Source organism: Alosa alosa, chromosome 1 (genome assembly GCF_017589495.1).
Source record: "Alosa alosa isolate M-15738 ecotype Scorff River chromosome 1, AALO_Geno_1.1, whole genome shotgun sequence".
Lineage (NCBI taxonomy): Eukaryota > Metazoa > Chordata > Actinopteri > Clupeiformes > Clupeidae > Alosa > Alosa alosa.
The window spans coordinates 22,851,944-22,878,457 of NC_063189.1; the positions used below are offsets into that span (position 1 = coordinate 22,851,944).

Genomic DNA, 26,514 nt, shown 5'->3' on the forward strand with positions numbered 1-26,514 from the left:
GGGTGGGTGGGTGGGGTAAACAGACACAGGGACGGAGGGTCCTTCACATTCCTTTCTGATGTCAAACAGGGTGATTTGGATTATTGTAAAGTCTAGACTGAAAAAACGTCACAGGCAGACCCACACCCTTTCAAGCAACTTAATATTTTCCACATGTTTGTAATGAGTTAGGGGGATGTGATGACGTGTTACTCGTCTTATTTCAACACTGTGGGTTTGTGAGTTTTCGCGTTACAAAGAACATGATTACTCACAAATTAAAGTGTGTGTGTGTGTCCATGTGCGTGCGCGAGAGAGATTCCACGCTAGCTTTTTGGAGAGATGTGCAATCTGTGACTGTGTTATGGATGGTGATATGACCAGTGGCTCATTCATGTCATAGTGACTCCCACAACCTCAGATGGCTGTGGAGCCTCATCTTCAGTTACTGATTTATAGAGAAATAATTTCATTATTCAGAATGTTATAGGCCTACTGTTGATTGTTTTTTATTGTGCGGTTTAACCGTGATTGTTATACAAACTGCTAGACAAAACACTGTATTCATATCACAGAAAGGGCTTGTACTATGCACTTTTTCTTATCTCTAATAAAAACATAACGTGTACTGTAACTGGGATAATGTGCGTTTGTTATGAAGTCAATTTAGCTGGATGTTCTCAGAACCCCTCCCTGTTCTTGTGCGTCATGCTGACGTATCGAACATTCATTGGTATAACGTGGGCTTCCCCACATACCGGAAAAGATCGAGAATAGGGGTGTGCGTGAAGAGAAAGTTGACTGTAGTTACCTAATATTGTACAGTTCAGGATTAACCTGATCCCCGAGAACAACCCTACATACGAGAAGTTGTTGTGAAGTTACTGTTTTCCAATTTGATCCACCTCACATCGTGGTCATTTTGCTATCTTCTCCCGGGCTAACGTTAGTTTCCAAGCACGGTAAGTGTTGCGGCTTATTTTAACAGTTTGATCATCAACATTGGTAGAACGAAAATCCGTAGATATGTTCTCTGTCACTCGATAAGAAATAAAACTAAACGTGTGCATAGTGTTATTTGGTCATCTAGAAACACAGGAGAATAAAACTTAAAAAGTTATCCTGACCTGACACACTAGTGTAACGTTAACGTAGTGAGCTACCTAGGATTTTAACGTTGTGAAAAGCTGGCAGAATAAAGCAACTTTGCAGTAACGTTAGCGTCACAATTGTGCGTCGCCCTGATTTGTTTACTGAATTAGTAATCGGATTTATTAAATGGTCCATCTGAAATGTATTGGCTCTTAGATGTTTGAAATAAAGAAGATATGCTGTATTGGGGCTGGATATGTTGGGGGGCCCACTTGCAGCGTGATTGCTCAAATGTGCCCCAAAATCCGCGTCACGGTGGTGGACGTCAATGAGTCTCGAATCAAAGCCTGGAACTCGGATGTACTACCTATTTACGAGGTAGGTTAGGCTGCACACACACTAATTCACACAAGTAGAGTTCTCAGCAAGGTGTACTTGTGGGTTTTAAGATGCTGTTTTAAGAGGCTGTGTTATTCATTAGTCACATTTTGTAGTCTTATGCTTGCTCTCTCTGTACTGTACTGTTCTCTGTGTAGCCTCAGGTCATACTGAGGTTATGTCTGGTCTCTGTGTCTTTATAGCCAGGCCTCAGTGATGTGGTTTTCTCCTGTAGAGGTAAAAATCTCTTCTTCTCTACCGACATTGATGCTGCCATCAAAGACGCAGACCTGGTGTTCATCTCTGTAAGTCACACGTCTTTGAAGCAGCAGATACCTGTTAAAAAAGAATAGCAGAGTGCTCAATTTATTACAGACAATTTAAATTGTGACTGCCAGTGTGTAGTAGTAACATATTGAACATTGTACAAAACAGTCTCCTCTTAATCTCTCTGTGTCTTAGGTGAACACACCCACTAAGACATATGGCATGGGGAAAGGACGTGCTGCTGACCTGAAGTTTATTGAGGCTTGTGCTAGGCGCATCGTTGAGATGTCCGATGGTTACAAGATTGTCACAGAAAAAAGCACTGTGCCTGTCCGCGCAGCTGAGAGCATCCGGAGGATATTTGATGCCAACACCAAACCCAGTCTCAACCTACAGGTGTGTGTGTGTGTGTATGTATGTATATATATATATATATATATATATATATATATATATATATATATATATATATATATATATATATATATATATATATATATATACACATGTTAGTATGTTTACGAACTTCTGGTCATTCTGTCGCCTCTCTGGCTGTCCAGGTGCTGTCTAACCCAGAGTTTCTTGCGGAGGGGACAGCCGTACGGGACCTAAAAGAGCCAGACCGTGTGCTGATTGGTGGAGATGAAACACCAGAGGGTCAAAGGGCCATCCGGGCATTGTGTGCCGTTTATGAGAACTGGGTCCCCAAAGCTCGTATCATCACCACAAATACCTGGTCATCTGAACTCTCCAAACTGGTGAGGATGCATGCACACCCCCACACCCATACTAAAATAGATCAATTAAGCTATATGTATGTATATATGTATGTCTGGCGCATGTGAAGAAATTGACAATAAAGCAGACTTTGACTATAGGGTTCCATCCCAGCCTGCCAGTCTATCTTGAATGATGTTGACTCCTGTGTTTTTTTTTTTCTCTCGTGTCGTAAGGCTGCGAATGCATTCCTTGCACAGCGTATCAGCAGCATAAATTCCATCTCAGCACTGTGTGAGGCAACTGGAGCGGATGTTGAGGAGGTGGCCAAAGCCATCGGCATGGACCAGCGCATTGGCAGCAAGTTCCTGAAAGCCAGTGTGGGTGAGTACAGGTGTCTCACTGATGGCCTAAAAGGGTGTTCAGTGGTACGTCACTGCAAGTGCTCTGTGTCTGAGCTCTGAATTTGGTTCTGTTGAGTGTCAGAGGCCCCGAAGGTAAAGTCTCAGTTGTTTTTGTTTGTTTCAGGATTTGGAGGGAGTTGTTTCCAGAAAGATGTGCTAAACTTGGTATATCTTTGTGAAGCTTTGAACCTACCTGAGGTTGCATCATATTGGCAACAGGTGTGAAAATACACACACACACAGCCACACACACACACACACATACATACACACGTATACAAATACATGGAGATATTGTACAAATACTTTGCCCTCCATTCAAAATGCTTCATCATCTTTGTAAGTAAGGCGGCACTGTCACAAAGGACAGATTATTTCAGTCTTGGTTGACTTTTGGAGTGTGAGGTTGTTGTGATCACTCTTGATTCTCTTAACCAACCTGTAGACCCATTCCCTCTGAGTCCATGTCAGGACAAAAGACAAACCTATGAAACCGTGTTTTCTACAAGAATTAGAAAAATGATGAAGTCCATATGTCCTACAAACCTTGTTGTTATTTCAAACAGTAGTTTGTGATTATAAAATGTAAGATTTTTACTAAAGCCATTGGTCATTGTTGTCACAATGCAAGAGCAAAACACAGACAAGACCCTTGACCATTTCAACTTCAGAGGTTTTGAATGTGAACACTGTCAGGGTAGACTTTCAATAGAGATAGTAGAATATCAAGAAAGTGAAAAAGAAACATCCAATGATTGTGGCACATATGACACTCATTTTTATTTGTTGAAATCCATCATGCCACCAAAAGGCCTACTTAAAGGAACATGTCACTTTTTGGGGAAGCAAGCTTATTTGCTGCCTACCCCAGAGCTGTATAAGAGGATGCATACCCTTCTTTTCTCTGTGCCTGCAATAACCCAGCCTGACACTGTTAGCCTAGCTTAGCATAATTAACTGGAAGTGGGTTACTACTAGCTAGCTAGCTAGCTAGCCTATTGCTCTCTTGCAGCTTGTATAGTACTGTTTGAGTTTGTCTCTCATATGCTGGTGTGTTACTTCCTCACATCTTGCAGGTAATTGACATGAATGAATACCAGAGGAGAAGGTTTGCCAGCAGGATCATTGACTGTCTGTTCAACACAGTGACAGGCAAAAAGATCGCCCTGCTTGGCTTCTCCTTCAAAAAGGACACAGGAGATACCAGGTACATGCATAGTCACGATTATCTATCAGAATGTACTTACCCTGTGTGATACACTTTTCTCTGATATTTGAGTTGGTGTGTTTGATCATGAGAAGCTAATCAGTCTTACATTTCACCTTGTAATCATTGAACTTTCCTCCTCTGGCTGAACACTCACACCAACCTTTCATCTACTCTCTCTCTCTCACTCACTCAACCACACACACACACTCACTCACTCACTCACACACACATACACACACACACGCACGCACGCGTGCCCCTTGGAGCCCCAGAGAATCTAAAGTGCTTAGTCATGTAATAGTGTTGAAACCTCGCACCCATTTTTGCCTTAGGTATGGAGTGGCTGGAGGGGGCATATGCAAGTGCACATGTGGATATTTGTTAAGTTATAAAAGTTGCAGAACTCTCCTTGTGTTGGGAGATGGGACCTTTTTGTTATTGTTCAGATGAAAAGAAAGGTCTTAAAAATATTTTTTGTGTTTTGAAGAACAATTTATGTCTATTAAGGCCATTTCACACTGGCGAAATCGCCGCGATTTTATGTACCAGAATCGCGGAACGACTGTCCCTTTCACATAGACCGAGGCGGAACGGCGGGACAAAGTGTCTCGCCAAATTTACTACCAAGCCCCCTAGACATTTTGCCGAGTATTTTCGTTCCGGCACCAGCGTGAATGGGTCAAGGCGGAAAGGGAATCTGGGCGGGCATTTCGATATATGTCCAGCCCACCACAGGAGACTGCGAAATAAATCTAACTGATCAAAAGCAGCAATAGCAGAGACAGCACATTATGTCAATCTATAAATTCACAAAGTCTCCAGTCATTCAATGCCTGCTAGAGTTGACTGTAGCTTGGAATGCAATCAGTTAGGCTATCCTAAAATCCAGCGAAAAAACAAAGCATGAACTCCTGAGCGTCTGTCTGCCCTATATGTATATCCTCTGATTGTAATGCTTACAGATATCTAGGCGATATTTGTAACATTTGTTTTGTATTTGGCCTGTTATAAAATCATGTAGACCTATTGAACAATTTAAACCCATTAGGAACCGCAAAGTTAAAGACATGCATAGCCTAAAGACATTGCTGCGAATTTAAAACCGGATTACTCTGGAATGGCTAACTGTACAGGGGCATGCTTTACACCTTTGTGTTCGGTAAGGTCTGCTGTTGGTTTGTCATGTGTTGAGGTAAAGTTCGCGAAGTATTTCACCAAGATGAATGGGTAGGGTAGGGAGACGGGCGCAAAAAATATGATTAAATTAAAGTTACTTTTCTCGCGAACCGTTTACCACAACAACTAACCACTAACATCGTTTAAAAGCTGAGAAAAAGCTCTGTCGTGTGATGCATGTGATGTCTGTGATGATAGGCTACTTCGCAAGTAGTTCAGCAAATTTGGGTGGGACAGAATACCTATACAGAGCAGCAGCTCTGGCCATATCGGCTCTGGCTCACATGATGTACTGCTTTAAATGCATTATCGCTTCACTACCCAACACGCGAACAAAAAAGAAAAGAAAAAAGAAACCAATGTGCTTATGTCGCGATTTCCGATAGGCCCAGGCCTAGAGAAAAGACAGCTATGGTAACCTAACAATTAGGGTTTGCTTTGCCTACACTGCTGTTTGGTTGTCCCAAACTTTGAGACGATCCATACTCGCATTAACTGAATCTTATCAACCCGAACTGCGATGTTTCAAACAGAGTGACATGATGCAATGCCTAATAATCTCACTGCCTTCGGCATAACTGCTAACAGTGCGCCTAGGCACACCCATCACAAAAAAAAAAAATCACGCGTGGACAATATTTGTCCGTTTCCCGGTTTTAGGTCCGTGCATTGGTCAGCAAAATAGTAGCCTACATAGCACAGCAACATTCACATGCAATAATACAACAACGTATACAATGACCTATTCATTTGGACAACTTGATACAGCCCTATACAGGCTAAAGTTACCTTTCGTTTTGTTCTAGCTTACCGTGACGTCTGGCTTTAAACAGCTGTGTAATGCAGTCTAAGGTTCTGACCAGCAATTGCCTGTTCTTGCCCATCTGGAATAACTCCTCGAGCTTTGCTGCATCCATCCTTTCTGTTTTCGTTGTTTAAACTTGTGATATCCATGATGGAGTATTGAGTTAGTGAATTAGCTCAACATTGTGTGCTGATAACCATTTATAGATAGCCGAGTAAAAGAAAACAACAAGTTGCGTGCGTATTCTCTCTCTCCTGCTCAAACAAAATGTGTGCGCGTTAATTTTGACAACGTGTTCACTAACTTTATGTAATAGAAAATTGTAAATTGCAGCCTAATGGCATGCAGCTAATGGGATACACGGTCCATAGTTGGGAATGTATGGTGGGCCAATTTGGTGTGAATGCACACACAAGGGAAATTTCCTCTTGCTGTTGAGTAGTCTGATGGGACGCACAGTGCGTACGGACGTACACCTGCAGGCGCGCCTGATATTGAATGATTTCATAAATAAATTGTACGCACAGTGCGTACAGGATTACGGCTGGCGGCGCCACTGACCAAGGCCACAGTAGCCTGTGAACCTCTGATTTTCAAAGTGGAATCACGGCGAACGCGAGGGCAACTCTTCTCTTCAGTTTCCCTTCCAAATTACTTTTTATTGTCTGAAGACCTCTATCTCAAGAATCTAACATTCTAACAGCAAAGCAAATGCAAGCTAAACAAAGTGCAGTCGGTTCTCCCGCCATGGTTTTTGAAATCACACACCTGCTGTATCTGAAGCCCCACGCACGCATAATAAGGCCTACGACTTTCACTCTACAGGCCCCCTGTTGCTCGTCACAATTTAATTTACTATAGCTGATCCTGCCTCCTAACCTGACCCTAGCCAGATGAATTTCGTTCCGCTTAGCGCCGCCTAGCTTCACTCACATCCATCTGGGACCTCTTCCATTGAGAGTGATTTCTGCAACCGATTTTATGGTATAGCCAATCAGGACGCAGGGCGGGAGTAGAAGCGACTGTGAGACTGTTATTAGCGTCACGGGTTGGCTTCGATGTGAGTAGTTGAAGTAGCACGTCAATAGATGACGGACAAGTGGCTTATTCAATCATATGCAAGCATTTTTTGATTAGGCCCAGCCTTCTGAAGCAACACTTCAATGGATCGGTTCCAGATGGATGAGTGGAGCTAGGCGGAGCGAAATTCATCTGGCTAGGGTCAGGTTACCTGCCTCCTGGCTCCCCAAAATGGCGCATCATGTGAACAGATCAGCAGGCCGGCAAATTTTCACCTCGCTTTCAGACACAAAAAGACGGCAAAAAGACGTCTCCTCTTCCCGCAAATTTAGCGGGATCTTTGTGTGAAAAGGCCTATAGACTGCACAGGAACCCAGTTCCTATCATTCTACTATGCATAAACTATTTTATTTGCATTTACCACCCAGACTAATAATCACAGGCACAGATAAATGATACCATGCGGAACATTCAATGAGCTCCCTCAATTGGGAAATAAAGTTCTCACTGTGTGTCATTCTGTTAACAGGGAGTCCTCCAGTATCCACATCTCTAAATATCTTATGGATGAGGGAGCAAAACTGCACATCTATGACCCCAAAGTACTCAAGGAGCAGATTATACTGGACCTGTCAGGTGACAAGCCAGAGAGAGGTAAATGTGCTGTATGTTGGTGTGGAGGAGATATACTGCCACTGATGACCAGAGCTGGTGACGTTATTTAATAATTTAATCAGAGCGGGTTGAAGCGGAGCTCAGCGGTTAGTAATCACGGATCTTTGTTTTAATGCGTCTACAGTATCTGAGCTGGTTACAGTGACGACGGACCCCTATGATGCGTGTGCAGGAGCCCATGCTCTGGTCATCTGTACAGAGTGGGACATGTTTAAGGTAATTCCCTCACTGTTCTCAGGACCATATTACACAACACAGAATATGGAAAATGTCTGAAAATGTAAGTGATGGTGTGCTTTGTAGGATCTGGACTATGAGAAGATCTATGTGCGAATGCTGAAGCCGGCATTTCTATTTGATGGACGCAGAGTCTTAGATCACCTGCACCCACGACTCCAGAACCTTGGTTTCCAGGTACAGGCTCTCAACCATACACATGACTATACCAACACCTGAGTGACTGAACAGGCCATTCTGTCAATTTATCCTTTTTACACTATGTTTTTCTTGTACAATTACCTTTTTTATCTCTAATACGACATACCTGTCTGTAGGGTTGGGTATCGTTTGGATTTTATCCGATACCGGTGCTAAATCGATACTTTTAAAACGGTGCCGGTGCCTGAACCGGTACTTTGTTTTTAAAATGTTTTAAATTAAAATGGTATAAAGCATGAATTGCTTTTTTTATTATTGATAAGACAAATTTGAACATAAAATTGAACTGTTATATTCAATTTACTATCAATATCTCATTGCTCCTACGAATAATACATTTAAATGTTAAAACAGCTTGCCATGCATGCACACACAATAGTAGGCTAAAGCTCTGCTTTCTAGTTTATCCAGTAGGCAGTTTGCCATAAGGTATGTTAAAACCGCTTTCTATAAAATTGCCAGGTCATGGACAACGGCATTTGCAAGCAAACTAATCTAACAGGGACTCTACTTTCCAGTTAATTCAGTGTGTTCCCAGATGCTTTAAGAAATGTCATGTCTTAACCCATAACACGCAATAGTTTTGAACATGTTAGGCTACATGTCGGTGTTTAGATTCCCAGCGCTAGCCTAGTAGGCATTTTAACAGCAACTATGGCTATGCGCTAACACCAGTCAGCTGAGTTTAATTAGCGATAACGTACGGAGATGGTTTCGTAGCCTCTTTGACAGCTCAGTGACATCAGGTATACCTACATATATTTATGTTTTTGCCAGCTAACTTTTAACATAATCTTCAAATTCATTGTGATGCTATATGGGCCTCCTTCACATGAAAGATTAACATCATGCCATGTTGTTTAGAACACACCGTGAAATACAGTTTTCACCTCACAACTTTGCTGATAACATTTCAAATAAATGCCAGTTAGCGCATTAGCAAGGATATTTTGTAACATATAGGCTACTGTTGATGTTGTTTCATAGCCTTTTGCTTGTGTGTAGTTAGGCCCACTGCTAGATTTTGACAGGAGCTTGCGATATCGCTTTAAAGTAAGCTACTTGGGCTCACGCAAGCTGTCAAACACTGTCCACTCGCCTATGTGGTGCACCCCTCTGGTTTATACAGTGCTTATGTTAACTGTATATGGATGTGTTACTATCAGAGCAAGACGTTAGAGATGGCGCATGACATGCAGTGATGCCTCGTATAAATTATTTTTTTTTTTAAAAAACCTATTAATTAAGCACCGAAATGAGGCACCGAAATCCACGTTGTTATTCGATGCAGTTACTACCGTTTGCGTCGGCACCGGTGCCATATTAGAACCGTGTTTCGGTGCCCAACCTGTCTGTTATGATATTTTTTCTCAATTGTTCAGTGAACTGGCTGAACCAGGCTGAAAAAGTCAACCAGGCAGTCAACTGGCTAAACTGGCTGAAAAATGTCATTCTCTTCTATACAAGCCCATCCCCCTTCTATAAAAGCTTATCATCCCACACCTTAAACACACTCTTTTAAAAACCTATCCCTACATACTTTACACAAAAGGTTACGAGGGCATGGTGCAAGAAAGCACCCCATCTACACCCAGTCCATATTGTGTAATTGAACCCTAGGTATGTCAGGATGGACAGGCAACAAACACTATTTGATAACTGGTGTGTCATGCTTGCCATACAAAGCTGAGATATCTGCCTATGACAGATTACTGTTGTTGACAGTAATGCTACAATTCGGTAGCCTGGTTATCACCAGACCAAATTGAGATTGTGAGTGGGTCTGGAAAGGCTTCATTGACTTCCAGGGGCATAATAAACAGTGGAATTAAAGTTAAATTGGTGCATTAAACTCTTACCTAATCTTTTCAGAAGTGCAGCAATTAAATATTGTAAACAAAGGTTTTTTTAAATGCGGTTCTTTACTCAATCCCAAAGAAAAAACATGTCTATATCTGTTTAAACAAGTCGCCATCAGCGTCGCCATTGGTTGTGTTGAATGTAGTGCCCTATCTGTTATCATATAAAGCCCGCCCCATGCCGGATAAGCGTTAGTGATTGGTGCCTAGGTTTTTGGAACATTGGAAATGAGGCCCTTTCCGATACTAGTTACTTCGCCCTCTCCCTAGCCACTGTATGCGCGGTCTATCCGAAACCAATTGCTGTTAAGTGGTAGTGTGTTTTAAACCCTCCAACGCCAAGTAAACAAAGATGGTGACCTTATTGAGGGTAGGGCTGCACAATTTGGGGAAAATATCTAATTAATTGATTCAATTCAATATTCCAAATGTCTTAATTTGTGCCACCCCTGATTGGTGAGCACTCCCAGTGCACAACAAGCACAGCGCCACCGGCCGACAGAATTTCTGTGCCTCTCACGCAGTACGCACACCCACCAACCAGAGGTGACATAGTCAAGGAGGATGAAATGGATATAAAAGTCAGAAATGTGCCAAACTTAACTGCACAATTATTTGTAGCTTTTATGATTAGGTACAGTTAAGAACAAAATTATTCATACCCCTGACAAATATTGATGTAATGTTGATTTTCTCTTGACCAATATGTTTGTTCTGACTGAAAATGACACTGCCCATGCCAAAAGGTTGTAAGACAATGTGGTAGAAACATGGAATAAAAAAAAAAATGTTTTTATCTTTAACATTTTTATGAAAAATGGCATGTCCAAAATTATTCATACCCTTTTTAAATAATCAATGGAAACATCTTTATTTGCCATCAAAGCTCTCGAAATGGTTCTTATACCTACCAAGCCTCCATGTCTCCACAATGATTGTAGACTGCACCTTTTTCACTTCAGATCACTTGGTCATCTTGGATGCTGATCATGGATCACTCTTCTCTAAACATGCACAACTCGGCTAAACCTTTATAAGGGCACACCTGGACAAGCATTTAGCTTTCGCTGGAATTTTTTTTGACCCAGGGACATGGCCTGAGATAAAAAAAAAAAGAAGCATTGAATTCCAATAACACCATGTTCATTTCAATTATGGGGGTTAGAAAAGTATTCTTTTGGGATGTTTTTCATACAGGGGGACTTGGTGACCTTCTCAAAGTAAACTGTAACACTAAAGCAAGAGGCTTCACTGAGATTCTGGAGGAAAAGATCAGGCAGTGTGCCAAGAGACCTGCCCCAATAGGCATAATTGGACCATTAAACCATACAATGATCCAAAACATACAGCCAAACAAGGTAAGAAATGGTTAATAGAGAACAATATCAACATTTTAGACTGGCCCAGCCAGAGTCCAGACCTCAATCAGTCAAAAAAGACAAATAATCGTTCCTGCCTCAAAACCCAGATTGCTGCTAAAAAGGTGCAGTCTTTCGAGAGCTTTGATGGCAAATAAAGATGTTTTCATTGAATTATTTTTTCAAAAAATGGGTATTTGAATAATTTTGTCAGAACAAACCATTTTTCATAAAAAATGCTTTTGATAATTCCATGTTTCAATCCCCACATTGTCTTCATTCAGATGTTAGTTCCTGTACACCTGTAAACAAATCTATGGCTATGCCAGAACCTTTTTCTGCTAGGCAGAATGTAGTCCCAAAGCTCAGTGTGGTATTATACGCTATGCGCTAATCGAGGGAACTTAATTTCTCTGAGAGGGATTCCCACCGAGTGCACTCCGTAACCGAGGGGGGGTGGGTAGGGACTAGTTTTGGAAAAAGGCCCAGGGTGTCAATAGCCTCCTTGCCAGACTGACCTGCAGAGCAAATTCAAATTTACTAACAGGTTCGTCTGGGTTCTCCCAACAATTTCGAAGCATATCCAATAATGCTACAATTTCGAAGCATAGAGGCCTACAGTCAGGGATGTGTGTCAAACTGAAGAATGCAGGTTATTATTGGTTGGATAAAGGATTCTTTGTTCCCTGGCGAATTATTGTTTCAGTGATAGTTTTGTCTGTGATGCAGTTATATATTACTCACTAATCTGTCCATGTCTGTCCGTGTCGCCGTATAAATATTCTGCCTCACCAGAATCTTTCTTTGTCCATTTGTGTGTGTGTGTGTGTGTGTGTGTGTGTAGATTGAGACAATTGGTAAAAAAGTAACACCAGCCCGGATTCCATTCACTCCTCCTGTTGGAATGGGACGCATCACCCTCAATGAACCCCCAGCGAAGAAGGCCAAAGTCTGACATGCTCTACCTGCATGCTGATTGAACGCTCTTGGATATTCACACAACTGTGTATTACAGCTGTTGACTCAAATATTCTGTATAGCTGTACATGAACACACCAGCTAAAAACTCTTTGAATACCTCTTAATCATCATCATCTCTCAGCTTCCCAAATTAGCATGTGACCACAGATTTCTGGATGTCACTGAAACACTGATTTTTTATCACCAGCCTAATCAGTTGGTGTTAGTTAATTAACACATTACTATTCATAAGGAATAGAAACCATGTGTTCCGTGTCTGACATTGTAGTTTCTTTTATTATGCCACTTTGGACAGAAGCCAGTCTGTTTTAGTCTACATGTCACTTTTTGGATGTTATGAATCTACAACTGATCATATAGAACACCCGGATGTCTACCTTGTTTGAGAACATCTACGTGTTGTGACAGTGGATGTGTGTTTGTTCTTTTCTAATGAAATATTTTATATGGTATGAATTTTGTGAAAATGCACAAATGATTGTAATACTGGACCAATCAGATGAAACATTAAACATGTTGCAGCTTTACTTTTCTGCTCTTAAGTTCATTTTATTCATGTCCATATTCCAGGTTGGTTATAAAATGTACTTACATTTATTCAAATATATTTGTACTTTTATACAAACTCTTCTTAAAGCAGTGTGTTTTACACTTCATGTCATCATTTCATACTCTCACTATGAGAGTGTTTATCCAACTTCAGCTAAACTTTCTGTAAATGAAACCTGAATCCTTTGAAGGTCTTCACAGTGACACAAGCCTGTGTCTGTCTTAATTCACCTCCTTTGGTCCTTTCCCCAAGATTATGTATGTGTGCTTAAGCAGCTGTAGTGGACACTAAATAGAGGTGTACTGAAAATGGGATGGCTGGACATCTGACTGAGTGTGGAACAAGACAGCCACTTCATTCTGATGTGGCAGCCTTCCTCTTTTCTAGAAGATTCTTCAGGAAGAATTCACCTAGAATACAGAAGAGTTATGAATTAGAACAGGAGTTCATTTTTTTGATTGGCTTATGGTAGGTGTTTGACATCTTTAGACAAATTCAAGGTTAAGTTAAAGAAGTCATGATAATCCTAATCATCATGTTTTTGCTTCATACCTGCTTTATATGAAGAGCGTACAAGTGGACCACTAGCTGTGTAGACAAAGCCCATTTCCTTCCCAACCTTTTCCCAGTGAGCAAAGCGCTCTGGAGTGACATACTCCTCCACCTATACACACACAGACACAGATAAACATGTAATTATAGTTTCATTACATCTCAGGCAAATGCATACATGTAGATGGCAAGACTTTGTTTGAAGCTGAGACCAAGACTGACCTTCAGGTGACGTTTAGTTGGCTGCATGTACTGACCCAGAGTCAGACAATCTACTCCACTGTCGCGCAACTCTGAAACAAGCAAGTAAACACATCATTCTGAGTGAGTCACACACACTGGTTAGATTTTAATAGTACAGAGCATATTTTCCTTCTTCCCCAGTATTGCAAGTCATATTGGGATGTCTAGGCCCAGATGCATGGTCATGGACATAGATTTAGCCTGTGTTTGTGTTCCTTCTGTTCTACCTTTCATGGTTGCGTGTATCTGTGCCTCAGTCTCTCCGAGGCCCAACATGATGGAGGTCTTTGTGAGGATAGAGGGGTTCACTGCTTTGGCATGACGCAGGACAGCCAGAGACTGGTCAATGTTGGCCCGAGGGTCACGTACATGCCTTAAGCCAAAAGAGGACGAGGAAGTCTCACACACACACACAAAACGGCAAGCTTCAATAGCACATAACACTTATATTTAGTCATACAAACGCGCATTTATCCTATCCTGTTAAGGCTTAGTAAAAGTGGAGGTAGAAATAAGAATGTTGTGAATTGTTACTTTTGTGAAACCCGACATAACTAATCACCAACCACAAGTCAAAGTGTGGGCGAGGTTCCGCCCCCTGCTGTTGAGAAATCATACTACACCCAAAAACAAAGCAGGACTTTGACCTCATGGACACAGAAAGCCCAAAAAACGCCCCCTTGTGGAGGCTGAGTATTGTCCTGTTGTAGCAGAAATGACATCATTTTATTTCAAAGGAAAAAGCAACAAAAATAAAAGTCCCTATTTTGTTACACTTCTACACCTTGTGGGTCTGAACATATATTGTGTCTAAAGTAGGCCATGCTGACAATTCATTCAATTCAGTAAATTCACTTTCAGTACGATAGCTTTTCCTCATGACCTGAGGATGAGTACACCAGGTTCTGTGTATATAGTCCTTGTGGAATTATCCAATCACCACACCAACCACCATGCGTGAGAATAAACTGGGAGCATAAAAAAAATAATTGATGGATGTGGAGCACTCTAGTCAGTGGAATTCTAGTTTAAGATTAAACTAGTTTTCCTGTTTACTCTAACCGGGTATATCTATGATCTATGAGGTCATTGCATGTGTGACAAGTTAGAATGGTAGCCATGTTAGCTTGTAAATCCCCTTGAAATGTGTGAACCAAGATAGATTTCTGTGACATTGTAGACATGTGTAGGTGTACCTCTGTAACTCTCGCACTGTCTCCACATTATGGGCGTACACATCCAGCCCTGACAGGGCCAGCTTCTCCACTGCACTCAAGTCACCACGGAAATCAGGAGTTAAGCATTCTACCAACATGCTCGGGCTCCTGCCAGAACAACAGACCATGAGTTAAAAAGAATACAATGAATATAGATGACCTAACCAACATTTGTATGGCTGTTCTGACTACTTCAACTATTCACGGTCACCTGGATGACTTCAAAAGGTGTCTTGGCTCGGGTCCTTTGCTTCTCACACTTACATTTGTTCATTACACTTATTCTTCTAGCTAAGAGTGCATATGTAATTTACCCCTTACCTCTGCTTCAGGTTTATCACTGTTTGGGCAAAATGTTCTGCACCTCCGTCAGGTATGTCTGTGACACACAAACACAAAATTCATCTTTGAATTATTTGCCTCATGCTGCCTGGCTTTGCTGGGACTGTAGTCACACATTCAACAGAAAACATATTCTGATCCAGATTTTCCAAACTGCCACTGTGTGAGATGTGGGGAATAGTTTAGGTGATGAACAAGTGGCTTCGTTTGAGATCTGCCTCTAAAATATCACTACTGTTGGGGAGAATGATAAGCAAAACAATCCAAAAGCCATTGGGTTATGGATAACTTTCCTATTGCTGTGATGTTGGTGTGATTTACTGTTGCTCTTTGACATGAGGTAAAAGATAATCCACTGACTTCTAGTGTAATTCCAGTCTCTATTTTAGCTAAACCCTAGCCTCGTTGACACCAGACCCTTCTCAATTGAGAGTGGGTCTGCAACTTAACTGACTTACGACTTCCAGCAGGGGTGTAACTAGCAGTGAAATTAAACTTAAATTGGTCCGTTACACTCTTACCAAATTGTTTTTGAAGTGTAGAAATCTTATAAGCAACGGTTTTAAATGCAGTTGTTTACTCAATTCCAAAGAAATTAGGTCTATGCCCGATTGGCGATTAGTACCGGTATGTGTGTGCCCGTGTTTTAAGGACATTGGAAATTTTCAATTTAATTTTTCAATTTAATTTTACTTATAGAGCGCCAAAACATTACATATGTCTCATGGCGCTTTACAGAGTGTTAGACAATCAGAGAAAAGAAAAGAAGGCCCGTGGGTAACAGGGGCGAGGAAAAACTCTCTAGAATTGGAGATACATATAGGAAGAAACCTTGTGCAGATCCACAACTCAAGGGCTTGACCCATCTGCCTAGGGTGGAAATGGAAAAGGGAAATGGGCTTCAAGTTCGTATGGGTATTCCCAGGCTAGCTAAACCCTATTTTTTCTTATCTTAGAACAAAACCTAGAATTCAACATTGGGAGAAAAACAGGTGAATGCCTCTCTTGTCTTACCATCCCGGTCCACTGAGGTCAAGACTACATAGTCCAGCCCCCAGGCAGAAATGGCTTTTGCAGTATTCTCTGGCTCATTGGGATCCAGTGGTGGAGGCTTGCGTGCCGTTTTTACAGAACAGAAACGGCATCCACGTGTGCATGTGTCCCCCATCAACTGAAGACGAAGAGAGAGGAACTGAGTGTCACAGAGCAACTTAAGAGAAGGAAATATAGCCTCTAAATGTAGAGATTATTTCTGTGTAATAAGTGCTAACTCTGTATTATCAAGTAGTAGATCCGTTTCCACACTGTGGCATGCAGTATGAGTGTATTAAGAATGTATTAAGAGTCCCATAATATTTTACTGACCATGATTGTGGCAGTAGCTGTAGCATACTCTCCTCCTCCCCAGCACTCTCCGATGTTTGGACATCTCGCCTCCTCACAGACCTGCACACACACACACACACACACACACACACACACAGAATGACATTAAGTAGGTAAAGTGTCAACACAGAGCAGTGGATGCCTCCTAAAACAAAACAAAACAAAATGTAACCATTTTTTCACTTGGCAGAAAGACGTTGCCTGTATCCTCCACTCTGTGTCTTACCGTATGCAAATTCAGGTCCCTCAGTGTGTTCTTGAGTCGGTTGTAGTTTTTTCCAATAGGAATCTCAGTCTTTAGCCAGGGGGGCAGTCGCAGCCTAGTAGACAAGCATAGTATTAAATCACACACAGGACCAGCAGCATGTATAACAGTCCCAAGTCAGTGGGGGTCATAGACAATTGCTTCAGGGTCCTCATTACTTGTAAGTCACTGTCTCTAAGCACGTCAACAGCAGAGGAATTCATCTGCATGATATGCTTGCTGATGCCACGAGGCCTTATCTGAAGAATCCGTGCTCAAGGGTCGAAACACTCTGGACTGATTTGGTGTTCGCTAATGCACAAGAGGTCACTGACTTATTCCTTTAAATCTGGAATAGTATCGAAAACACCGTTTTAATGCTCAACCGTCTCAATACCATTGACTGTCCACTACTGAACGTTAAAGACTTAGCTCACCTATCTCCTTTCTGGCGCTTCAAGTTGCCACGGTATTCCTCCCATCGGGTCTTGTCTGACAGATCACCCGAAATGAAGTCTTGCAGATCAGGCCCATCCGCAGTTAACGGTAACTCCTTCTTGCGATCTTTCGGCAAGGGAGACGCCTTTGTGGCCGTACTCAAGCCACTGGCGTAAACCTGTGGTCAGTAAAGCAATCAAACCAATTGGAATCACGAGACTGGCTTATTATTCAAGTAACCATCGAATGAGATAAGTCATCGTCTTTTCAGCAGTGTCAGCCAACAGTGTTGAAAATGTCGTTGCCTCTTACTAGTTGAATACACTGACTGTCAGAATTGCACTACAACTGGCCTAAAGATTGGCTAAGCGTTAGTTAACGTGCAGCAGCTGACCTGGAGAGAAACGTTAGTTGACGTTGACTTTAGCATAACATAACGCAGTTGGTCATGAACATTATTAGAACGATCACACACTGAAGAGAAACTTACATGTGAGGCATCGATACATCTAGACTGGAGAAAAAGATGATTACATGTGAAACGACCAGCGACAACACAACTTTGCTTTAACAACGCCATGACTTTAGCACCCAAACCTTCCCTACGTCAATGACAACACGTATCGTCAGTTGATTGCTTCGCCCTGTCAGACCACAATAATTTCAACATTTTCAAAAACGTTCATTTGGAAATATTTGGATACAGCTGTTATACATAAAAACAAACTATATATGTTTCAAATATGTTCTCCAAAAACAACTGTAGAGGATCTAAACATGTTTTGCTTAATTGTTTAGGACGGTAATCACTTTGTCTTCCCTGCCGCACAAAGTGACGTAAATAATCGGGGACTCTACATTTGTGTGGTGACGTCCTTCCTCCTTCCTTTCCTCCTTTATCGGCGAGGTAAGAACATGGCGCACTCTGTCTGGTTACGATTTGAATCTACAGTAATCTGCACTCTGTAACCATCCTTAGAAACAAACAGTCCCTATACATGTGTTATTAAAGTTATTATCTTAGAAGACTCCGATATTGTGTTAAAATTGCTCGATGTAACCCCGGAAAGTAGGGGTTAGTGAAATGGTGTTGTTAGCATCCATTCCTTGAAGCTTGGGCTAACATTTAGCTAAATTAATATAGTGTAAGACTATGAAGTATGCTGCATAGTTTACATGACCAATTTGTCTTATTGGATAAGTTTGGAAGGCCGTGTTATATATGTTTTGCCAGCTCGACATGGCTACGTTGTCGAGAATTTGTTAATGTTCGTCTCATACAGAATGCTAACTTGCGTCTGAGCTTACATACCGGTAGAAACTTAAAAGTTAGCAGATGTCTGCGGATGTTGTCAGTTTTGTTAACAAGTAACGTAAATAAATGTCTTATAGAGAGCAACATTTCTTTTTTACAGAATGAAGACCATTCTCAGTAACCAGTCGGTCGACATCCCCAGCAACGGTAAAGATGTGATTAACTTGTTTGATAAACAGTGTTTGTCGTTTGATTAACGTGTTTGATAACAGTATGTTGGGGATCTACTTTTGCATTTTTGTCTGTTGCTTTTGGTCCTGATGTGATGTTTTGTATCATTTCACAGTTGAAGTTGCACTCAAGGGGCGGACTGTCATCGTCAAGGGCCCCAGAGGTACCCTGCGCAGGGAGTTCAACCACATTAACCTGGAACTCAGTCTCCTTGGCAAGAAAACGAAGAAGGTGAGTTGGTATGCCTAAGATTTGTGATGCTCACTAGCTGTCTAGTGATGAGACTAGCTGTTTTAAGATTTTGCAAAGGACAGTGTTGAGATGCTTAACACATTCCATGGATGTGTGTCTTAGCTCCGTGTGGACAAATGGTGGGGTAACAGGAAGGAGCTGGCCACAGTACGCACCATCTGCAGCCATGTCCAGAACATGATCAAGGGAGTGACCCTGGTAAGTGAGACGATGCATTTCAATGTTTTTATGTGTAGACTTTTTAAGTATTTTGTATTTAGACTCCCTGTTTTAGTGTTAATGGCTGAATTGGTGTTGGAACTGTGTGTGTGTGTGTGTGTTGAAGGTGGATGTTTATGTTCAGCAATATAAGCCCAGTGTTTATTGTAGGGGTTCCGGTACAAGATGCGCTCGGTATATGCCCATTTCCCCATCAACGTGGTGATTCAGGAGAGTGGATCTCTGGTGGAGATCAGGAACTTCCTTGGGGAGAAGTACATCAGACGAGTTCGCATGAGGCAGGGTAAGTCTGCATGATCATGAGGCTGTTGTGTCCACGCTTCAGTGGATTCTCTCTCAAAAGCATTCATGGTCATTCCTTTTATGTCTGTGTGACCAGCCGTCAGGGGACCTTTTACAAAGAGGTTCATCTAATTCTTTGTGTGAGGTCCTGTGGTATGTGTGTCCTACAGCTTATGCACTTTTGTTTTTTTAATGAGTTCTGATGGAAGCTTATAGAATTAAATTGTCTTGCACATAGACCATTCCATAGGAGGATTTCTCAGAGCAGTTCTCATTCTTTCTCAGGGCTAGTTTGCTCTTGGGGCCCTCTGTCTTGTTTCCCATTTTCCAGCTATGTATCGTTGACTTATCAGTGTCTTAAATCCCATATTGTCCACAGCTTGGGAAGGCACCGTTTCTAGCTTTATTGAATGGAAGACACCTCAGACACTTTTTTTTTTTTTTTTTTTTTTTTTTTTGATTGTATTTTTTGACTGATGTAAATATTTGGTCCGTGGTTAACTGCTTACAATTTGGGACCTTGTTAGATACAGATATCTGTGTGATTGTACCAATCTGGGTGAATCACTCTTTGTGTTTGGGTGCCTCCTTTTAAGGTTGTTGAGATTAGTCCTTTTACCTCCAGAGGTGCTGACCATTGTCTGACAAGTTTACAGATAACTTTGCTTTGACAGATGCTTGAATGTATCCATCTTATGCACCACTGCATTATGTTAAGCACTTATCCAAGTAATCAAAAACACCTTGCATGCAGTTTGAGATTTAGAAGTTGTAGAATTTGAGTGAGTTTCATGCAATTGGTTGTGCAGTGCTTGTGTAAGAGGGATATGCCTCAACCAAACTGGCCAGCTGAACTTGTACTTTTAATTGTTCATCCCTGGTCTTGTGAGGCCCTTTACTTATGGCCCTGAAATTAACTGGAATTCTGAAAAAAATTAACGCCTCAACAATGGAGGATTTAACTTTGTTCAAAATCTTCCATCTTCTAGGAGTGGCATGCACACTCTCTCAAGCCCAGAAAGACGAGCTTGTTCTGGAGGGCAATGATATTGAGCTGGTATCAAACTCTGGTGAGTCTTACTTGCACACAAATCTTACACTGTATTGGTGAAACCAATATCTGCGTGAAGGGGTCTGTCTACAGCACTCTAGACCTCCCAACACGGCTGAAACTGTTAAGTGATTAAAGAAGATGTCCTGGGCCAGACTCATTCTCCCATCTCTCATCCGTCCCCTTGCCTGGCTCTTGTTAAATTGGTATCCAAAATGGGAAATAAACATTCTACTTGACTTGCACCATATTTGTGGACATTACAATGTACTTACTGTGCAAACTATTAAATTAATGAGTGCTCATGATGCAGTTTTTTATATTCCAACTAAAAATGTCCTGTATCAGTGTCCTTAACTTTAATCCCCTCTGACCATTAACTTGGATGTGTTAGATGGTCTTGGGTGGGTATGGGTAATCTAATTGGTTAACCAGTAGAGTTGACTGTTAACTGTGTGGTAACAGACTGGGTGGTTAACCAGTAGAGTGTGTGTGTTTCAGCGGCTCTAATTCAACAGGCTACTACAGTGAAGAACAAAGACATCAGGAAATTCCTGGACGGAATTTACGTTTCGGAGAAGGGCACAGTAGTGGAGGCTGAGCAATAAGCCTTCTGAGGTTAGAACGGCCTCACCGTGAGGACCATAGGGTCGCCCACTCGTTTTTGGGCTGGCTTTTCTTAAGCGCTTTTTTGTCATCTACGTTTTCTTTTTCTTTTTGTCTGCTTTTGTCTTTCCCTCATTTTGTTTTTCCTACATTGATTAATTGTTTCCTTTGATGCAAGATCTTCCTGCTATGTTGGGATTTCTACCTATGGCAATGCCATAGTGTTACTTTTTTGATGTCCACATGCACGCTCTTCTTTTTTTTGTGCTTTTTTTACATGTTACTAACTTGCATGCATGCATGCATGCAGCACCTGTACTTCACTCTTCTGGCCTTCATAACATAACATCTCTTTCAGCTCTGACTTGATTGTCTACAGCGTTTGTCATATTTTTATCCTACACAGCTCATTTTTTGAATTCTTTTTGATTTCACTCGTGTTTCTTTTTGGTCTCACAGCTGCATTGATCCAGCAGGCAACTACTGTGCGGAAAAAAGACATCCGGAAGTTTCTGGACGGCATCTATGTCAGCGAGAAGACCACCGTTGTGGAGGTGCCAGAGGACTAATGTGGAATTCAGAAATAAAATTGTTTTTCAGTCTCCCACTCTGTGTCCTGTTGACGTTTCTGGCTGTATTGCCCGATAACCACATGTTGCCTAGAAAGCTTTCCTAAGCTCTTTGGAGGATTTGGGGAAGTTTTGGATATTGTATTGGCAGGTTCTGATGTGATGAAGTGATTACTGTTAGTTACGTTCAATCACTCTAAAAAAAAAAAAACATTTTTAAACGAGCAGAGCTAGTCTGAGCTAATTTTTCTTGCATTTTTATGAGCAATGAAACTCCCTGGTCATAGATGTAGACCAAATTGAGATTAAGTGCAGTCCTTGATTATGATTAAGAATAGGAACAATAGTGGGATTCGACTTCATGTAGCCACTTCCAGCTGTTTTAAGATGACTGCATAACATGAGAATTTCTGAGATTCTGATATGTTTTCAAGCCGGAATTGTGCATACGTCAAATCACGTTAGGCAGTCATCTTAAGACGTGCAGGTGGCTACATGAAGTCCAATCCTAATCAACGGGGAGGGGGGCATGAGGAGACCTTGCTTTAAGGCTTTGCATCTATTTATTTCTAAAAAATAGCATGTTTAGATGAGTTATTGTTCATGTGAGCTATTTTCATCTTCATATGATTCCTCTCTGCACTTGAAGCAGAAGAATCTTGAGACAGCCTTGGACCGGTGGAATCGTCTATTGTCAGTGGACAACTCCATAACACCTGTATAGCCACAGAATGGTGTAGCATTTAATTGTGCATAGTAATAGCGAGTGCAATGCTACAACCGTTATTTAGAATAAATGACTACTGTTAAGCCATGTCTGTCCTCCAAAAAAACATACCTTCAGGACCTATTTTGGTTTTTGTCTGTAGAATAAATAACAAAATCAGGGTCAGTGTAAATATCGGGTAAGGGTAAAAAATAGTATATCTGTCCTTACTGTTTTGATATAAGGACACTTCTACTATTGTATTTATTCATTCCCTTTGTGAGTACAGTTACAGATGATGTTTCTCCATATTTTTGTATTAATATTCTCAATCTCAGTTGCTGACTTGAATATTTGAATGTGTTTACATTAGGAAGAATGGGACTAGAAATAATTTACCCCTTTATAGAGGCCGTTTTCACATTTCAGTCTTTTCTCTTGCATATCCGCAGTATCCTTCATGGACTGAAAAGACAAAGGGAGGGGCATCCAGTTTAAAGATGTTCTTGACAAACAATCTTTGAATTGTCACCATTGATAGTTAAATGTTCTTTCTAGTTTGGGGGGGACAACATTATTATTAAGCCCATACAACATTATTAATAAAGCTTTACTTGGTAATAAGGAAATAAAATGTCAAATGTAACATCCAATTATAATACTTAAAATAAATACGGTAGAACAATCAGAAACATTGCCAGTTAATTAGATTAGATTGGATTAAGTTTTTTTTTTTTTTTTGGCAAATTCTCACCTCAGATGATTTTTGTTGATGGGCTCTTAAAGAGTGGTCACTGGACAACTGTTTGGTGCTGATGTCCTGGCTCCCTATAGACTGTGTGTCCTCTGCCACAGCATCCAATGCATCACTGTCTGAGGTGGGGCTGGCTTGGCTACTGTGAGAGGTGGAGTTTGAGTGAGATGGGTCACCGCTGGAGCAGGCCCTACCTGGAAGTTCATCAGAAGCACAGCAAATACTGGGCCCGGTGAGACTGGATAGCTCACAGGGAGCCTGACTGCTCTCTTCCGGTGGATGACCATAATCAGATCCCTCAGTCAACTCGACTGTCTCTGCTGAGCTGAGGTTGGGCTCAGCTGTTGTACACCCTGGAGGTACACACATTGAAGTACAGCTGCTGAGGCTCTGTGCTGAGTTTCCACTGACTGAGTTGTGGTCTAAGCAAAATTCACTCAGTGATGTCTGCTTAGATACCACGGTGTGCGAACGCTCATCACAGTCTCTGCCCTCTGAGACTGGGTAAGTAGGGTGTTGGTAAACTGATCCGTTTTCGTTTTTGCATAGCATCAAGAGGCCAGAGTCGGTCTCTAAAGACTGAGTGCTGAGAGTTGTGACAGAGTCTAGTCCCTCTGATGTGCAAGGGCTCCTGCTGGCAGACGGAGTCCCACTCATGTGTAGTGAGGACATGAACTCCTCCAGGTGGTCATCATAGACAATGGGCTCTTCCTGGTCAGCCTCAGCTGCACTGTCCTCAGATGTTAAATCTATAAAAATACAATTTTCAGTACCAATACCAAGTTCCTTTGCAATGAAATAAAGAGTTAAATATGTGTAGTCTATATTATGCTAAATTAATTTGTGAAAGATACGTTCTCCAATGCTACCTTTGGCTCTCTGCTGAGTTTCAGAGATGGGAGAGAGTGTGTCAGCCACCCTGCTGATCAACACCTCAGACAAGGCCTCCAGTGCGGCCTCCTCTTCTGAGAGCACGTTGCTGGACACACCTGGTCTGCTCCGAAGAGTCCACTCCATAGAGCTACTGCAAGGTACTTTGTGGGGCAATCCTAAGAATGACTCTAGGAGATTCTTGACAGCGTATACAATGAAGTTGAAAAGCAGGTCAGAAAGGAACTCAAGATTCCTTTTAGCCGCCAAATCTGGAGTCATCATTGCCCACCAGCTTTGGGATATGTATATGCTTCCCAAGTGAGAATTCAGAAGCATCCGATAAATGTGCTGGACCAGCTTACTGGCATTAAAATGAATGCGGCTACAAAAGAGCAGACTGCCTTTCCTGTGGATGGCAACAGAGGAGTCGCTTGGTGTAGATTGCCCAGAATAAGCCAGGCAGCTCTCATCAGAGTCTTCTGGTTGCTTCCTGTTGGTCCTTGTCATGCAGACTAGGGCATTAAACATGTTAGCTGCACTGACCACTCCCTCATGATTTACTGCGCGGGACATTCCACCATCACCTAGGCATAGCCATTTATGTTGGAGGTCCTTCTGGGTGTACTTTTTGTATAAGTCTTTTGTTATGGCCTGGTACAAGTAGACAGCTGGGAGAACCACATCTCTGGATGCAATAGTTACCCAATCAGTTATTGTTTTGAACTTCTGAAGCAGTTCCAGGTTGGTGATGTACTAAATGAAAATGAAAGTAGAATAGTTGAGATTGTGCTATGAAATGCTAGGCCTATAGCATGTTGGTGTTATGTCAACACGCTGGCACATTTTGAAAGTAGCTTAAAGATTAAGACAGAATCAATCACCTTCATCTTCAGAATCTTCTTAACAGTTATTCTCTGCCTGGAAGCAACACACAAATGTCCAGTGAGTGGCGCTCTCAGGAGACACAAGTAAAATGTCAGTATTATGTTTGTCAAGTGTGGACTAAACCTCACATTTGAGAGAGTTGCTCCAGAAATGCAAATGACTCAGCTGGAAAATGTCTAATGAGATGTGGTGATAAACACTCCCTGGCTACCTCACTGTGTGGCTCATCATATAATGGCTGCTTTACTAACTGATGTAGAGCAGCAGGACCATCTAACGCCAGAGGAACCTTCTCACCATCATCTTTGGAAAATTGTTCTGTGACCATTGTGTTACGAAAATCTCAAAATTAGATACTGAATCAGGAATAGTTAGATATGAGCAAAAGTGTCCTTTCAACTTACTTGTCTGGCTCCGAACTGAGCTTTTCATTGGTAGCAAATACCTTGGCACAGTATGCTTGACTGGAGGAAGGATTTCTGTGGAAAGAAAACAAAGACCTATAGACTTGCTTTGAACTGAGATAGATCTTGTGTAAATAATTTCACATGTGAGTTGAACTCACTCTTATTGGTCTTGCTGGAGGGGACATAATTCTTCTTCTTGGTTTCCACAGGTGTCACTTTATTGGGTTTGGGATGAGTTGATGAAAGGACCCCTCCGTACATTGATGTAAAAATCTATTTTTATTTATAGTAACAATAACAATATGAAATACACTGTATGTCTTAAAAAATAAACGTTTCTGTAGCCTATACTGTAAGGTCTGCTACTTACAAAGCACTACAAAGCCTGACACCACATGATACTGTATTTCCTATTTCTATATACTGTTCGGGTTCTCCTAATAAACATATATTGACTAATAATCTAAGTCCATATTAAAATCCAAGGGTGACCCGTTTGCAGTTTTGGTCCATAATATCTGCAACAGCCGTTCCTTCAATCATCATTTCAATACAATTGTAGGCCTAATCAAAATCAAAAGACTTACACTTGGCTCTTTTTTCTTCTTAGATTTCCTGTTGGGTTTTGAGTCCATTAATCCTCTCAATGTAGGCTGCTGGTAAATGTTTTTTTTTTTTTTTTTAAATCAGTGCAAAAGTGTTAGGCTAGTGTATTATCTATCAAATATATAATTCTGTAATCTAAACCTATAATCTATGTATTAATAAATGAATAGTAGAATAACAGTAATCATTATGTGACTAACATTCATTTTGTAGTAGCCTATTTGATGAGCACTGTGACAGTAAATCACATCTTTAGTTGGCGTCGTCCTTGCTTTCCAACACTTGGTTGGTGTAGAAAGGTTGGTGTAAAAATAGTCAGGATAAAGTAGAGTGCTTGCGTCATTACACGCATTCACGCCTGTCAACATATGACGTCACACAGGGCATTGCTATCAACGTCACAAATGTAGGAGATTTCTATCTAGCTAGTCTACACCACACGCACACACAAAGACACAGTTACACACATAACTTTCTAAATTATGGT

The 26,514-nt window shown here is 41.4% G+C and overlaps 4 protein-coding genes across 7 annotated transcripts; 2 read left to right on the forward strand and 2 right to left on the reverse strand.

Annotated features, from left to right (window-relative positions):
- The first annotated feature begins 707 nt into the window (after positions 1-707).
- On the forward strand, positions 708-12,886 carry ugdh (UDP-glucose 6-dehydrogenase). Its single transcript, XM_048239681.1, has 12 exons — positions 708-941; positions 1,288-1,449; positions 1,653-1,754; positions 1,912-2,112; positions 2,277-2,474; positions 2,670-2,817; positions 2,962-3,056; positions 3,914-4,044; positions 7,578-7,702; positions 7,848-7,939; positions 8,027-8,137; positions 12,223-12,886. Exons 2-12 carry the CDS (start codon positions 1,288-1,290, stop codon positions 12,331-12,333), a joined length of 1,476 nt encoding a protein of 491 aa, XP_048095638.1. The 5' UTR covers positions 708-941; the 3' UTR covers positions 12,334-12,886.
- On the reverse strand, positions 12,876-18,107 carry lias (lipoic acid synthetase). Its single transcript, XM_048239694.1, has 11 exons — positions 17,822-18,107; positions 17,331-17,509; positions 16,876-16,969; positions 16,629-16,709; positions 16,278-16,434; positions 15,243-15,300; positions 14,901-15,029; positions 13,932-14,077; positions 13,684-13,754; positions 13,462-13,573; positions 12,876-13,319 (listed from the first exon to the last, which is right to left on the reverse strand). The coding sequence occupies exons 1-11, from the start codon at positions 17,909-17,911 to the stop codon at positions 13,264-13,266; spliced, it is 1,173 nt and encodes a 390-aa protein (XP_048095651.1). The 5' UTR covers positions 17,912-18,107; the 3' UTR covers positions 12,876-13,263.
- A 102-nt stretch (positions 18,108-18,209) lies between these two features.
- Positions 18,210-21,834, forward strand: rpl9 (ribosomal protein L9). Of its 2 annotated transcripts, XM_048239723.1 has the most exons (8): positions 18,218-18,238; positions 18,747-18,793; positions 18,933-19,048; positions 19,172-19,267; positions 19,439-19,571; positions 20,560-20,640; positions 21,123-21,239; positions 21,687-21,834. In XM_048239723.1, exons 2-7 carry the CDS (start codon positions 18,748-18,750, stop codon positions 21,227-21,229), a joined length of 579 nt encoding a protein of 192 aa, XP_048095680.1. In that variant the 5' UTR covers positions 18,218-18,238; position 18,747; the 3' UTR covers positions 21,230-21,239; positions 21,687-21,834. The 2 variants fall into 2 exon arrangements, with proteins under 2 accessions (XP_048095672.1, XP_048095680.1); XM_048239715.1 differs by lacking the exon at positions 21,123-21,239 and having other exon boundaries at positions 18,210-18,238.
- A 319-nt stretch (positions 21,835-22,153) lies between these two features.
- On the reverse strand, positions 22,154-26,333 carry LOC125292391. Of its 3 annotated transcripts, none has more exons than XM_048239675.1 (11): positions 26,228-26,333; positions 26,009-26,036; positions 25,580-25,694; positions 25,419-25,493; positions 25,143-25,332; positions 25,011-25,047; positions 24,126-24,882; positions 23,257-24,005; positions 22,902-22,967; positions 22,635-22,659; positions 22,154-22,512 (listed from the first exon to the last, which is right to left on the reverse strand). In XM_048239675.1, coding segments are annotated over exons 1-11 (2,166 nt in total). In that variant the 5' UTR covers positions 26,230-26,333; the 3' UTR covers positions 22,154-22,390. The 3 variants fall into 3 exon arrangements, with proteins under 3 accessions (XP_048095632.1, XP_048095624.1, XP_048095615.1); XM_048239667.1 differs by having other exon boundaries at positions 26,009-26,074; XM_048239658.1 differs by having other exon boundaries at positions 26,009-26,077.
- Positions 26,334-26,514: the final 181 nt, after the last annotated feature.